This window comes from Rhinoraja longicauda, chromosome 7 (assembly GCF_053455715.1).
Source record: "Rhinoraja longicauda isolate Sanriku21f chromosome 7, sRhiLon1.1, whole genome shotgun sequence".
Classification (NCBI taxonomy): Eukaryota; Metazoa; Chordata; class Chondrichthyes; order Rajiformes; family Arhynchobatidae; genus Rhinoraja; species Rhinoraja longicauda.
In genome coordinates, this window is record NC_135959.1 from 63557546 (window position 1) to 63568752 (window position 11207).

The window sequence follows — 11207 nt, forward strand, 5'->3', positions numbered from 1 at the left end:
GGAGACGTTTCGGGTCCACGGCTCACTCTGCCCGCACCACTGACCACACGGGGCAGAGCTGAGTGGCTCCCTCTCCGCTTCCCTGTCCCTCCTTGCTCGCCCATGGCCCCGGGGGACACTCCCCGGAACCATTGGGCCCAAACGTCCAGCACCCTCTACTCCCCCATTCCCCCCCACTCATACACTCCCCCACTCCATCCCCCCTCAACCCCCCTTATCACCCCTCCCCCCCACTTGATCCTCCTTGAACCCCCCCTTATCCCTCCCCTCCCCCCTCATTCACCCACTCCATCCCCCCTCAACCCCTCCTCAACCCACCTTATTCCCCCCCCTCCCCTCACCGCGCCCCCCCTCCCCAGCCGCGCCCGCAGCAGAAATTTGCACCCAACAGGTGCACACCCGTCTAGTACTCTCTAACAATGAGGGCGAGCATAAGTTGGCCTAAATTTGTTGTCTTCCCATACTACACAGCTCTGTTATCCATTGAAACATTGAGGAACTTCCTCTTTTCATTATATAGCTATACTCACCATATAAGGATTTAAGGAAATTGGCATCAAATGCATTGATCAACAAAGCTTTAACAAAGTTTTGGAAATGTGAGTAGAGGTCACGGATGAGAACTGCAAATATAAATAGAAAGATATATTTACATTGTTCTATATTTCCTCACCTTACTTTAGTGCCGACAGATTTCATGTAGACTAGGAAGAATGTTATTACTTATTAGGCTAAGTGGATGGATTAATGCAAGAACACTGGAAAAAAATCTTGACTTGTGTAATCCCTGGATACTAATTCTAGTTGTATTGCAAAAAGGCCACAGAGTTTCAAGAAGAGTTCAAGAGTTTAGAGTTTGAATGGAGGTACAGCATACATGGATTCCTGGGAGTAATGATAATGGCAAGCATTCAAACTTTGCAATGGGATACTCCAGGCACAATATCGCAAACCATGAGTCTGGATTTAGGACCAGAGTAAAAAAGTATTGGGCTAGTTCTGCGGAACAGAATGTTAGTTATCTTGGTATCTGGAAATGTTGCACAGCTTGCAAAGTCAAGAAATGCAGGAAATGCGTAGAAGAGATGGATGGAGAGTTGAGGTGCTGGGTTCTCTCTTCAGTATTTGGTGCATTAGGGATGGTGGTTACAAAGGCTAGGGAACTGACTAAATGTGTTGATGCATATTAACAGATTTGTAATGGTGGGGCCCAGGAGAATGGAAAACAAACTGATATCTTTCAACTTTTTGAACACACATGCCATTGTTTCTACGTAGAATTTCTTTGTGCACCTATTGCAGCATTGCGATTCCAATGCAAACACAAAAGCCCCACACTTAGAATAACTGATCATTTATTGCATATTTATTATGCTGTTGTTGCATCTAATGTGCCTATAAAGTTGCAGCAAGTAATAATTTAATTGTTCTGGCTCATATCCAATGAACATGACAAACACTCTTAAATTCTTAAGATGTGAGCTCATGAGAGAAAATGAGAGTAAAAAATAACCCAAAAAAACCAGAAAAGCAAAGCCGAGAGATTTTGCAGGAAGATTTAGATAATTTAATTGACTTTGCAACAAGAGGCTACACTTTTAAATTGCAATTTTTAACATGGGATCAGGTGAACTACTTTTTAAAACAATTTGTTTGCAAGTACTACAAATGAATTTGTTCACCCTGCCTAAAGTCGTCTCCTGCAAAACAGATTACTCAAATCTTTTAATGAAATAGATTTCAAATAAAGTAAAATTTAAAAATAGTATCGAGGAGGGAACTATTCATTTAATTTTACTTTCCAAAATTCTAATGATCATGGAGGTTAAAACTTCAAATTACATTTGCACTTGTTAATTTTAGTTAATAGTTGCCTCTTGCATCCCAATTACACTTGATTACTCGAGGGAATTTCAATCAAAAAGCTTATTAATACTTACAGTTTGGAAGATGTTTTGCCAGGACAGATTGTGATAATTCGCTGTGGTTTGACGTTGTTGTTTGCAGATCCTTTTCATCAAATACAATGAAGTCTTTTAAACTGTCATTTTCCCATTCGGTTCCTGAGCTATTTTCCTCCTGGGAGCCTGTTGCCTCAGACTCTTCATCTGAATTCTGAGAAACAGATACAGATTAATGCCATATCTTGTAAATCTAAAGCTTGACAAAATACTGTAATGTAACTTATGCTGTTGGTCCATCCCTACACATGGCTACCCAATTAATTTGTTGTGGTAAGAGATGGGGCTACCACAATAGGTAATACCACATTGTAATAGAATGGAAAATATCCAATTGATGCTAACACAATTTAAGCAAAACACAATTTGTTCATCTATCTTTACAGTCCAACTCAGCGATAGTCCCTTGTTAGGACTGGTGAGTGACTTGATTGCCAAGGAACCATCCATAGGATTTACCTTTTTGGATGGAGTTGACCACATTGTTGTGCCTCACGGTAAATTGAGTATTGACTTGAATGATAGTGCCTTGCTGCAGATTGACAAAATGGATATGTAGTGGGTGGAATGTACTCCATCCAAAAATGGGCTTTTCCAGAAAGAACTCGACAAGAAAAAAACGCCACTACAGCTCTGCACCAAGATCTTATAATAACACTGAGTTCAGTGGAAGGGCACGAATTTAATAGATAGAAGTGCTGGGTCATCCTTTTATCTGGCTCCTCAGCTTTTTGCCAGTGATGGCTGATTTAAGAAATGCAACCCCATTTATTCGAAAGAAACTAAGTAAAAATATTCATTACCTTAGTTTATCTTAATTAACCTAATACTGTGAAGTATTTTAATTACAAATGCTTCTTTTTTTGAAATGTAATAAATATTTTATTTTATTGAAATCTATTGGTAATGACGATCAGATATATTTAGAAACAGTTCAATGAAATGCTGTCAAAAGAAGACTTTTGGTCGGAGCTTCATCTTACATCACTTAAGGCCGTGGAACCATTTACGGGTCATCTTGACCCGCTGTCTTCACAGCTTAGTTAAGCAGATGGGTACCACCGTAGGCAAGTTTGGCCTCTGGATTGAGTGCAGAGCAATCCAATCCTTTTATGGTGTTCACAGAGCCAACCAGGCAGTCTCTTCCAGAAAACCAATGACAATGTAACTGAACTCAAAGTGTTCTCTGACCAACACAGTTAATAAAGACCATGGTTTAGCCTATTTACACATTTCGTTTTGGTAAATACCTGTGAAGTTGGAGTTGAACACTTTTGGTTTTATGTGGTGAAGATATGAGGTTTGAAGAAAAACTTGACTTTGAACAGAAATTCAAGATTGTGAATAATCTCACTTGGCGTGAAATGTATGTGGATAGAAACATAGAAAATAGGTGCAGGAGTAGGCCATTCGGCCCTTCGAGCCTGCACCGCCATTCAATATGATCATGGCTGATCATCCAACTCAGTATCCCGTACTTGCCTTCTCTCCATACCCCCTGATCCCTTTAGCCACAAGGGCCACATCTAACTCCCTCTTAAATATAGCCAATGAACTGGCCTCAACTACCTTCTGTGGCAGAGAATTCCACAGATTCACCACTCTCTGTGTGAAAAGAACTTTCTCATCTCGGTCCTAAAAGACTTCCCCCTTATCTTTAAACTGTGACCCCTTGTTCTGGACTTCCCCAACATCGGGAACAATCTTCCTGCATCTAGCCTGTCCAACCCCTTAAGAATTTTGTAAGTTTCTATAAGATCCCCCCTCAATCTTCTAAATTCCAGCGAGTACAAGCCGAGTCTATCCAGTCTTTTTTCATATGAAAGTCCTGCCATCCCAGGAATCAATCTGGTGAACCTTCTCTGTACTCCCTCTATGGCAAGAATGTCTTTCCTCAGATTAGGAGACCAAAACTGTACGCAATACTCCAGGTGCGGTCTCACCAAGGCCCTGTACAACTGCAGCAGAACCTCCCTGCTTCTATACTCGAATCCCCTCGCTATGAATGCCAACATACCATTTGCTTTCTTCACTGCCTGCTGCACCTGCACACTTGCTTTCAATGACTGGTGTACCACGACACCCAGGTCTCGTTGCATCTCCCCTTCTCCTAATCGGCCACCAATCAGATAATATGAATGAAAGATTTGGAAATGACAGGGAATTAAAAAATTGATTGGAATTATTTGAATAATTAATTATTGAAAGAAACTAACCTCAATGATCTGAAAGCTACTGCGAGTTGAGCCTTGGGACCTTCTCCTCTGTGATAAACGTTTAAGCTCCAACTGCCGTTTCCTCTTTCGAGCAATTGTTAGTTCTTTCTCCATCCGAGGGGCCTCTTCAATTTTTACACGGAGATTAGTGCCTGCAGTTGTTTCCTCACCGCTACCTTCTTCATCATCCTGTACACAAATATGGCGCGAATTGCATTTTATCTTCCTTATCGGCTTGCTGCAAACCTCACTGTCTGAGCTGCACTCGCTCTCGGTGAATGGGTCACTCAAACGTAAACGTTTCCTTTTAACAACCGGTTCTTCATCTGAACTATCTGTTGCTTTGTTGAGCTCTTCCTCATCCTCAGAGGTACTACTCATTGACTCTTCATCCTCACTCTTTTCACTTGAAGACTCTTCTTCCTCGTCTGTATCAATCACCAGAGAAATTGAATCCATCCGTGTGCGCCTTCGGTCAATGCGTGATTTAGAAACACTTTGAGATGTGTTTGTTCTTGCTCTTGTTCTGTACTTCCCGATTGCAGCAGCCATTGTATCTGAATGAACATAACAGAGGAAAGGCATTAAATTATCAATCTATTAGAAGCAGTACAATAAAATATATATATATTATTATGGATAATTATGATATAGATAATGCTCTTGATTCGGTGGGAAATTAAAAAAACACCATATATTTTTATTATCTCACATGTCAATAAGTTCAAAACAAAAAACGAAATCAGAATTGCATGGATGGAATAAGAGTGGGAAAATTGATCAGAAGTTAACCAATGATGAATTTGTGAAGACTTCCACAAACGAGATAAAAATTGATCCAACTTTTTATTTAGCCTTCGTGATACCTCATTTATGATTTTATGTACCACCCTCATATAAAAACACAATTTGAATTTGCTAGGTTGATTTTCCTACTTATTTCCATTCAGGATGGAAAGATTGAGCAGCAGCAGCAATCAGCAGTAGCAGCAGCAGCAATCAGCAGTAGCAGAAGCAGCAAGCAGCAGTAGCAGTAGCAGTAGCAGCAGCAAGCAGCACCTAGCTGTGTTGCTTGGGAAGTAGTGTGTGGGGATTGTGTGGGGATAGTAAGGAGTAAGACCTGTGTGATCTCCCGGACTAGTTTCGATCGCCTAGCTTGGGGTCGGAGAGGAATTTCCCGGATTTTTCCCCAAATTGGCCTGGGTTTTTTATCCGGTTTTTCGCCTCTCCCAGGAGATCACTCAGTTCTTTTGGGTGGGCGGTTGGAGCGGTTGGAGTAGCGGCCGGGCGGTAGGTTTAGTAACCGAGCGCGGGGCTTTGTTTGGAGAGTATGACTGCCAGGGCAGTTTTTTGTTCTGGGTGTCGGATGTGGGGAATCTGGGAGTCTGATAGTCTTCCAGACATCCACATCTGCGCCAGGTGTGACGAGATGGGGCTCCTAAGGGACCGTATTAGGAACCTGGAGCGGCAGATTGATGACCTCCGTCTGATCAGGGAGAGTGAGGAGGTTATAGATAGGAGTTACAGAGAGGTGGTCACTCCTAGACCACGGGAGGTAGACAAGTGGGTCACTGTTAGGGGGGGGCAAGGAGCAGAGGCAGGGACTAGGGAGTACCCCGGTGGCTGTACCCCTTGGAAATAAGTACTCCTGTTTAAGTACTGTTGGGGGGGACAGCCTACCTGGGGGCAACGACGGTGCCCGGGCCTCTGGCAAGGAGTCCGGCCCTGTTGCTCAGAAGGGTAGGGAAAGGAAGAGGAGAGCAGTAGCAATAGGGGACTCTATAGTGAGGGGGTCAGATAGGCGTTTCTGTGGACGCAGTCGGGAGACCCGGATGGTGGTTTGCCTCCCTGGTGCCGGTGTCCGGGATGTGTCTGAGCGTGTCCAGGATATCCTGAAAGGGGAGGGAGAGGAGCCAGAGGTCGTGGTACATATAGGTACCAACAATATAGGTAGGATAAGGGAAGAGGTCCTGAAAGGAGAATTCAGGGGGCTAGGAAGAGAGTTAAAAAAAAGGACTTCCAAAGTAATAATCTCAGGCTTACTGCCTGTGCCACGCGATAGTGAGAATAGGAATGGAGTGAGGTGGAGGATAAATACGTGGCTGAGGAACTGGTGCAGGGAGCAGGGTTTCAAGTTTCTGGATCATTGGGACCTCTTCTGGGGAAAGTATGACCTGTACAAAAAGGACGGGTTGCATCTGAACCCGAGGGGAACCAATATCCTGGCGGGGAGATTTGCTAAAATAACTGCGGAGACTTTAAACTAGTACGGTTGGGGGGAGGGACTCAAACACAGATAGCTAATAGGCAGTGTGTGAGGCAGGAGGCAGAAAAGGGAAACACTCAGACCCAATATGTAGGAGAGAAAGAAGGGAAAAGAAATAAACTGAGAATAAGAAATGATGGGTCCCTTAAATGTGTATATTTTAATGCTAGGAGCATTGTAAGAAAGGTGGATGAGCTTAGAGCCTGGATTGACATCTGGAAGTATGATGTTGTGGCGATCAGTGAAACATGGTTGCAGGAGGGTTGCGATTGGCAATTAAATATTCCAGGATTTCATTGTTTCAGATGTGATAGAATCGGAGGGGCAAGAGGTGGGGGTGTTGCATTGCTTGTCAGGGAGGATATCACAGCAGTGCTTTGGCAGGACAGACTAGAAGGCTCGATTAAGGAGGCTGTTTGGGTGGAACTCAGAAATGAGAAAGGTTTAGCAACACTTATAGGGGTGTATTATAGACCGCCAAATAGGGAACGAGAATTGGAAGAGCAAATATGTAAGGAGATAGCAGATATTAGTAGTAAGCACAGAGTGGTGATTGTGGGTGATTTCAATTTTCCGTATATAGACTGGGAATCACATTCTGTTAAAGGGCTGGATGGTTTGGAGTTTGTAAAATGTGTGCAGGATAGTTTTTTTGCAGCAATACGTAGAGGTGCCTACCAGAGAAGGGGCAGTGCTGGACCTCCTGTTAGGAAATGAGATGGGTCAGGTGACAGAGGTATGTGTTGAGGAGCACTTTGGGTCTAGTGATCATAATGCCATTAGTTTCAATATCATTATGGAGAAGGTCAAATCTGGACCAAGGGTTGAGATTTTGGATTGGAGAAAGGCTAATTTTGAGGAGATGAGAAAGGATTTAAAAGGAGTGAAATGGAAATTGTTGTTTTATGAAAAGGATATAATAGAAAAATGGAGGATATTTAAAGGTGAAATTTTGAGAGTACAGAGTCTTTATGTCCCTGTTCGGTGGAAAGGAAAGAATAATAATTTGAAAGAGCCGTGGTTTTCCAGGGAAATTGGACACTTGGTTCGGAAAAAGAGGGAGATATACAATAAATATAAGCGGCAGGGAGTAAATGAGGTTCTTGAGGAATATAAAGAATGTAAAAGGAATCTTAAAAAGGAAATTAGAAAAGCGAAAAAAAGATATGAGGCTGCTTTGGCAAGTAATGTAAAAGTAAACCCCAAGGGGTTCTACAGATATGTCAATAGCAAAAGGATAGTGAGGGATAAAATTGGTCCATTAGAGAGTCAGAGTGGACAGCTATGTGCTGAGCCGGAAGAAATGGGGGAGATATTAAACAATTTCTTTTCTTCGGTATTTACCGAGGAGAAGGATATTGAATTATGTGAGGTAAGCGAAACAAGTAGAGTAGTGATGGAAATTAGGAGGATTAAAGAAGAGGAGGTATGGACACTTTTGAAGAATATAAAAGTGGATAAGTCTCCAGGTCCTGATAGGATATTCCCTAGGACATTGAGGGAAGTTAGTGCAGAAATAGTAGGGGCTATGACGGAAATATTTCAAACGTCATTAGAAACAGGGATGGTGCCGGAAGATTGGCGCATTGCGCATGTTGTGCCTTTGTTTAAAAAAGGTTCTAAAAGTAAACCTAGCAATTATAGACCTATTAGTTTGACGTCTGTGGTGGGACAATTAATGGAAAAGATACTTAGGGACAATATATATAATTATTTGGATAATCAAGGCCTGATTAGAAACAGTCAACATGGATTTGTGCCTGGAAGGTCATGTTTGACTAATCTTCTTGAATTTTTTGAAGAGGTTACCAGGGAAATTGATAAGGGCAAGGCAGTGGATGTTGTCTATATGGACTTCAGTAAGGCATTTGACAAGGTTCCACATGGAAGGTTGATTAAGAAGGTTAAATCGTTGGGTATTAATAGTGAGGTTGCAAGATGGATTCAACAATGGCTGAATGGGAGATACCAGAGGGTAACGGTTGACAATTGTATGTCAGGTTGGAGGCCAGTGTCTAGTGGAGTGCCCCAAGGATCTGTGTTGGGTCCACTGTTGTTTGTCATTTACATTAATGATCTGGATGATGGTGTGGCAAATTGGATTAGTAAATATGCAGATGATACTAAGATAGGTGGAGTAGTTGATAGTGAGGTAGATTTTCAAAGTCTACAGAGAGACTTGGGCCTTTTGGAAGGGTGGGCTGAAAGATGGCAGATGGAGTTTAATGCTGATAAGTGTGAGGTGCTGCATTTTGGTAGGACAAATCAAAATAGGACGTACAGGGTAAATGGTAGGGAATTGAGGAATGCAGTGGAACAGAGGGATCTGGTAATAACTGTGCATTGTTCCCTGAAGGTGGAATCTCATGTGGATAGGGTGGTGAAGAAGGCGTTTGGTATGCTTGCCTTTATAAATCAGAGCATCGAGTATAGAAGTTGGGATGTAATGTTGAAATTGTACAGGGCATTGGTGAGGCCGAATCTGGAGTATGGTGTGCAGTTCTGGTCGCCAAATTATAGGAAGGATGTCGACAAAATGGAGAGGGTACAGAGGAGATTTACTAGAATGTTGCCTGGGTTTCAGCACTTAGGCTACAGAGAGAGGTTGAACAGGTTGGGTCTTTATTCTTTGGAGCGTAGAAGGTTGAGGGGGGACTTGATAGAGGTTTTTAAAATTTTGAGAGGGACGGACAGAGTTGACGTGGGTAGGCTTTTCCCTTTGAGAGTGGGGAAGATTCCAACAAGGGGACATAGCTTCAGAATTGAGGGACAAAGGTTTAGGGGTAACATGAGGGGGAACTTCTTTACTCAGAGGGTTGTGGCTGTATGGAATGGGCTTCCGGTGGAAGTGGTGGAGGCTGGCTCGATTTTATTATTTAAGAGTAAATTGGATAGGTATATGGATAAGAGGGGATTAGAGGGTTATGGTCTGAGTGCAGGTAGATGAGACTAGGTCAGGGAGAATGGTCGGCGTGGACTGGTAGGGCCGGACAGGCCTGTTTCCATGCTGTAGTTGTTATATGTTATATGTTATTACACCTGTAGTGTGCATCTCCAGTCCAGCAACAGAGGCACCTGAATCCCTTGTACTGGGCACCTAAATCTCCTGTAACCTAAATCCCCAGGCCTTTCACCTGGGACAATCTAGGTATACACCTTGATCTTGATAAGAATTAGATGATAAGTGTCAGACCTTCCATGTATTGTCTTTCTGCTGACTGGTTAGGACGCAAAAGCTTTTCACTATACCCGTAACCTCCGCTCTGCTGCTACAAACCTCCTGTCCCCCCCCATCCGGACCAAACTCAGATCCTGGGGGGACAGGGCTTTCTCCATCGCTGCTCCCACACTCTGGAACTCACTACCCCAAACCGTCAGAGACTCCTCCTCACTCACCACATTCAAAACATCACTGAAGTCTCACCTGTTCAGCACTGCCTTCAATCACTGACCGTTACCTCACCTTCTTTTTCCTTTTCTCTTCGTTTACTTATTTATCTATTTATTTTCTTTTATGTTTTAGTAAACCTTGTAAAGCGTCTTTGAGTGTTTAGAAAAGCGCTATATAAATGAAATGCATTATTATTATTATTATTATTACCTCGGTACACATGACAATAAACTAAACATCCATCAATATCAGAAGTCCCCAATAGCTACAAAAAGTTATAGAACAGGATGCATAAAAGAGGTAACTTTGCAACGATATTTAACATTTATTCTATGGTTTTAATACAGGCAAAATTGTCAGTGCATTCCACATGCAAGGATGTAAGAAGATAAAAGTACATCCCCCCCCCCCCCCCCCAAAGTCTGTAATATCCAGATTACTCGGAGTGCTTTATGCCAAGGAGAGGGGAATTAAGATGATAATTGAGGTTTGAAGCATGTTGCAGAAGGGTTGACTTCAGATTACTGGGGTGTTAGGACAGGGTTTGGTGCATAAGACACCTATTTGAATGGGATAGATAATATCTCCTCAGGACTGGGACCAATTTCCTTACGGAGACTAATGTCCTCCTGATGTGGTGCAAGAGGGATTGAACTAAATTAGCCAGAGGTTGCACATAAGGAAGAGGAAGTACGGGCAAGGAGCAAGTTGCATTGATGATAACCTCAAAGGAAAAATAGATTGGTTGGAGGTGATATCCCTTTTTGATGGATGCACACTGACTCTGCTCAATCCCATTCCTCTGGCATGGGGGGGGGGGGGGGGGGTGTTGTTGATGTGTCCTTCAGTTGGCGGGGGATGAGCATAACTCAAGTGGTCGGTGTGACAGGGGGAGGGGAGGGGGATCGCTGCCCGCTGCTGCGGACAGTCAGTGAGTGAGTGAGTTAGTGGAGTGTGAGGCCGGGCCGGGCCGCTGTTTGGCGGGAGCAGCCTGAACTCACCGGGATGACGGTTGCTGCTCGGCTCCGCCCGGCCCCGCCCCGCCCCACGGCTCGCGGCGCGCGGCCTCCTTCCTTCCCGCCCTCGCTCGCTCGCTCGCTCACTCACTCAGCGTCGGATCGACGTTGAGCCGCCGCCCGTCATGGTCCCAACACACGCCCACTTTGATTTTGAAGTCACAGACGCGGGAGTGAAGCCGCTGTGGGCGTTGCTCCCTGGCCCGGGGCAGGGAGGTGAGAGCGGGCCCCGGCACCGGCCTCTGCACCGACTCTACCCGGGGGCAGGGAGGTGAGAGCGGGCCCCTGGGGCAGGGGGCGTGTGGGTCCCTGGGGCAGGGAGGGTGTGGGCCTCTGGGGCAGGGTGTGGGTCCCTGG

At 44.1% G+C, this 11207-nt stretch overlaps 1 protein-coding gene across 3 annotated transcripts in view; it reads right to left on the reverse strand.

Annotated features, from left to right (window-relative positions):
* LOC144595344 (coiled-coil domain-containing protein 82-like) overlaps positions 1–10999 on the reverse strand; it is a 50461-nt gene extending 39462 nt beyond the window's left edge. For 2 of the 3 annotated variants that reach the window (XM_078402745.1, XM_078402743.1), the window contains exons 1-5: positions 10836–10998; positions 9868–10004; positions 4178–4734; positions 1941–2115; positions 531–623 (exon numbers count right to left, since the gene is read on the reverse strand). In XM_078402745.1, coding sequence (XP_078258871.1) covers positions 531–623; positions 1941–2115; positions 4178–4729 — 820 coding nt within the window. In that variant the 5' untranslated portion in view covers positions 4730–4734; positions 9868–10004; positions 10836–10998. Of the gene's footprint in view, positions 1–530; positions 624–1940; positions 2116–4177; positions 4735–9867; positions 10005–10835 lie in introns of all 3 variants that reach the window. The other variant, XM_078402744.1, reaches the window with a different exon arrangement.
* Positions 11000–11207: the final 208 nt, after the last annotated feature.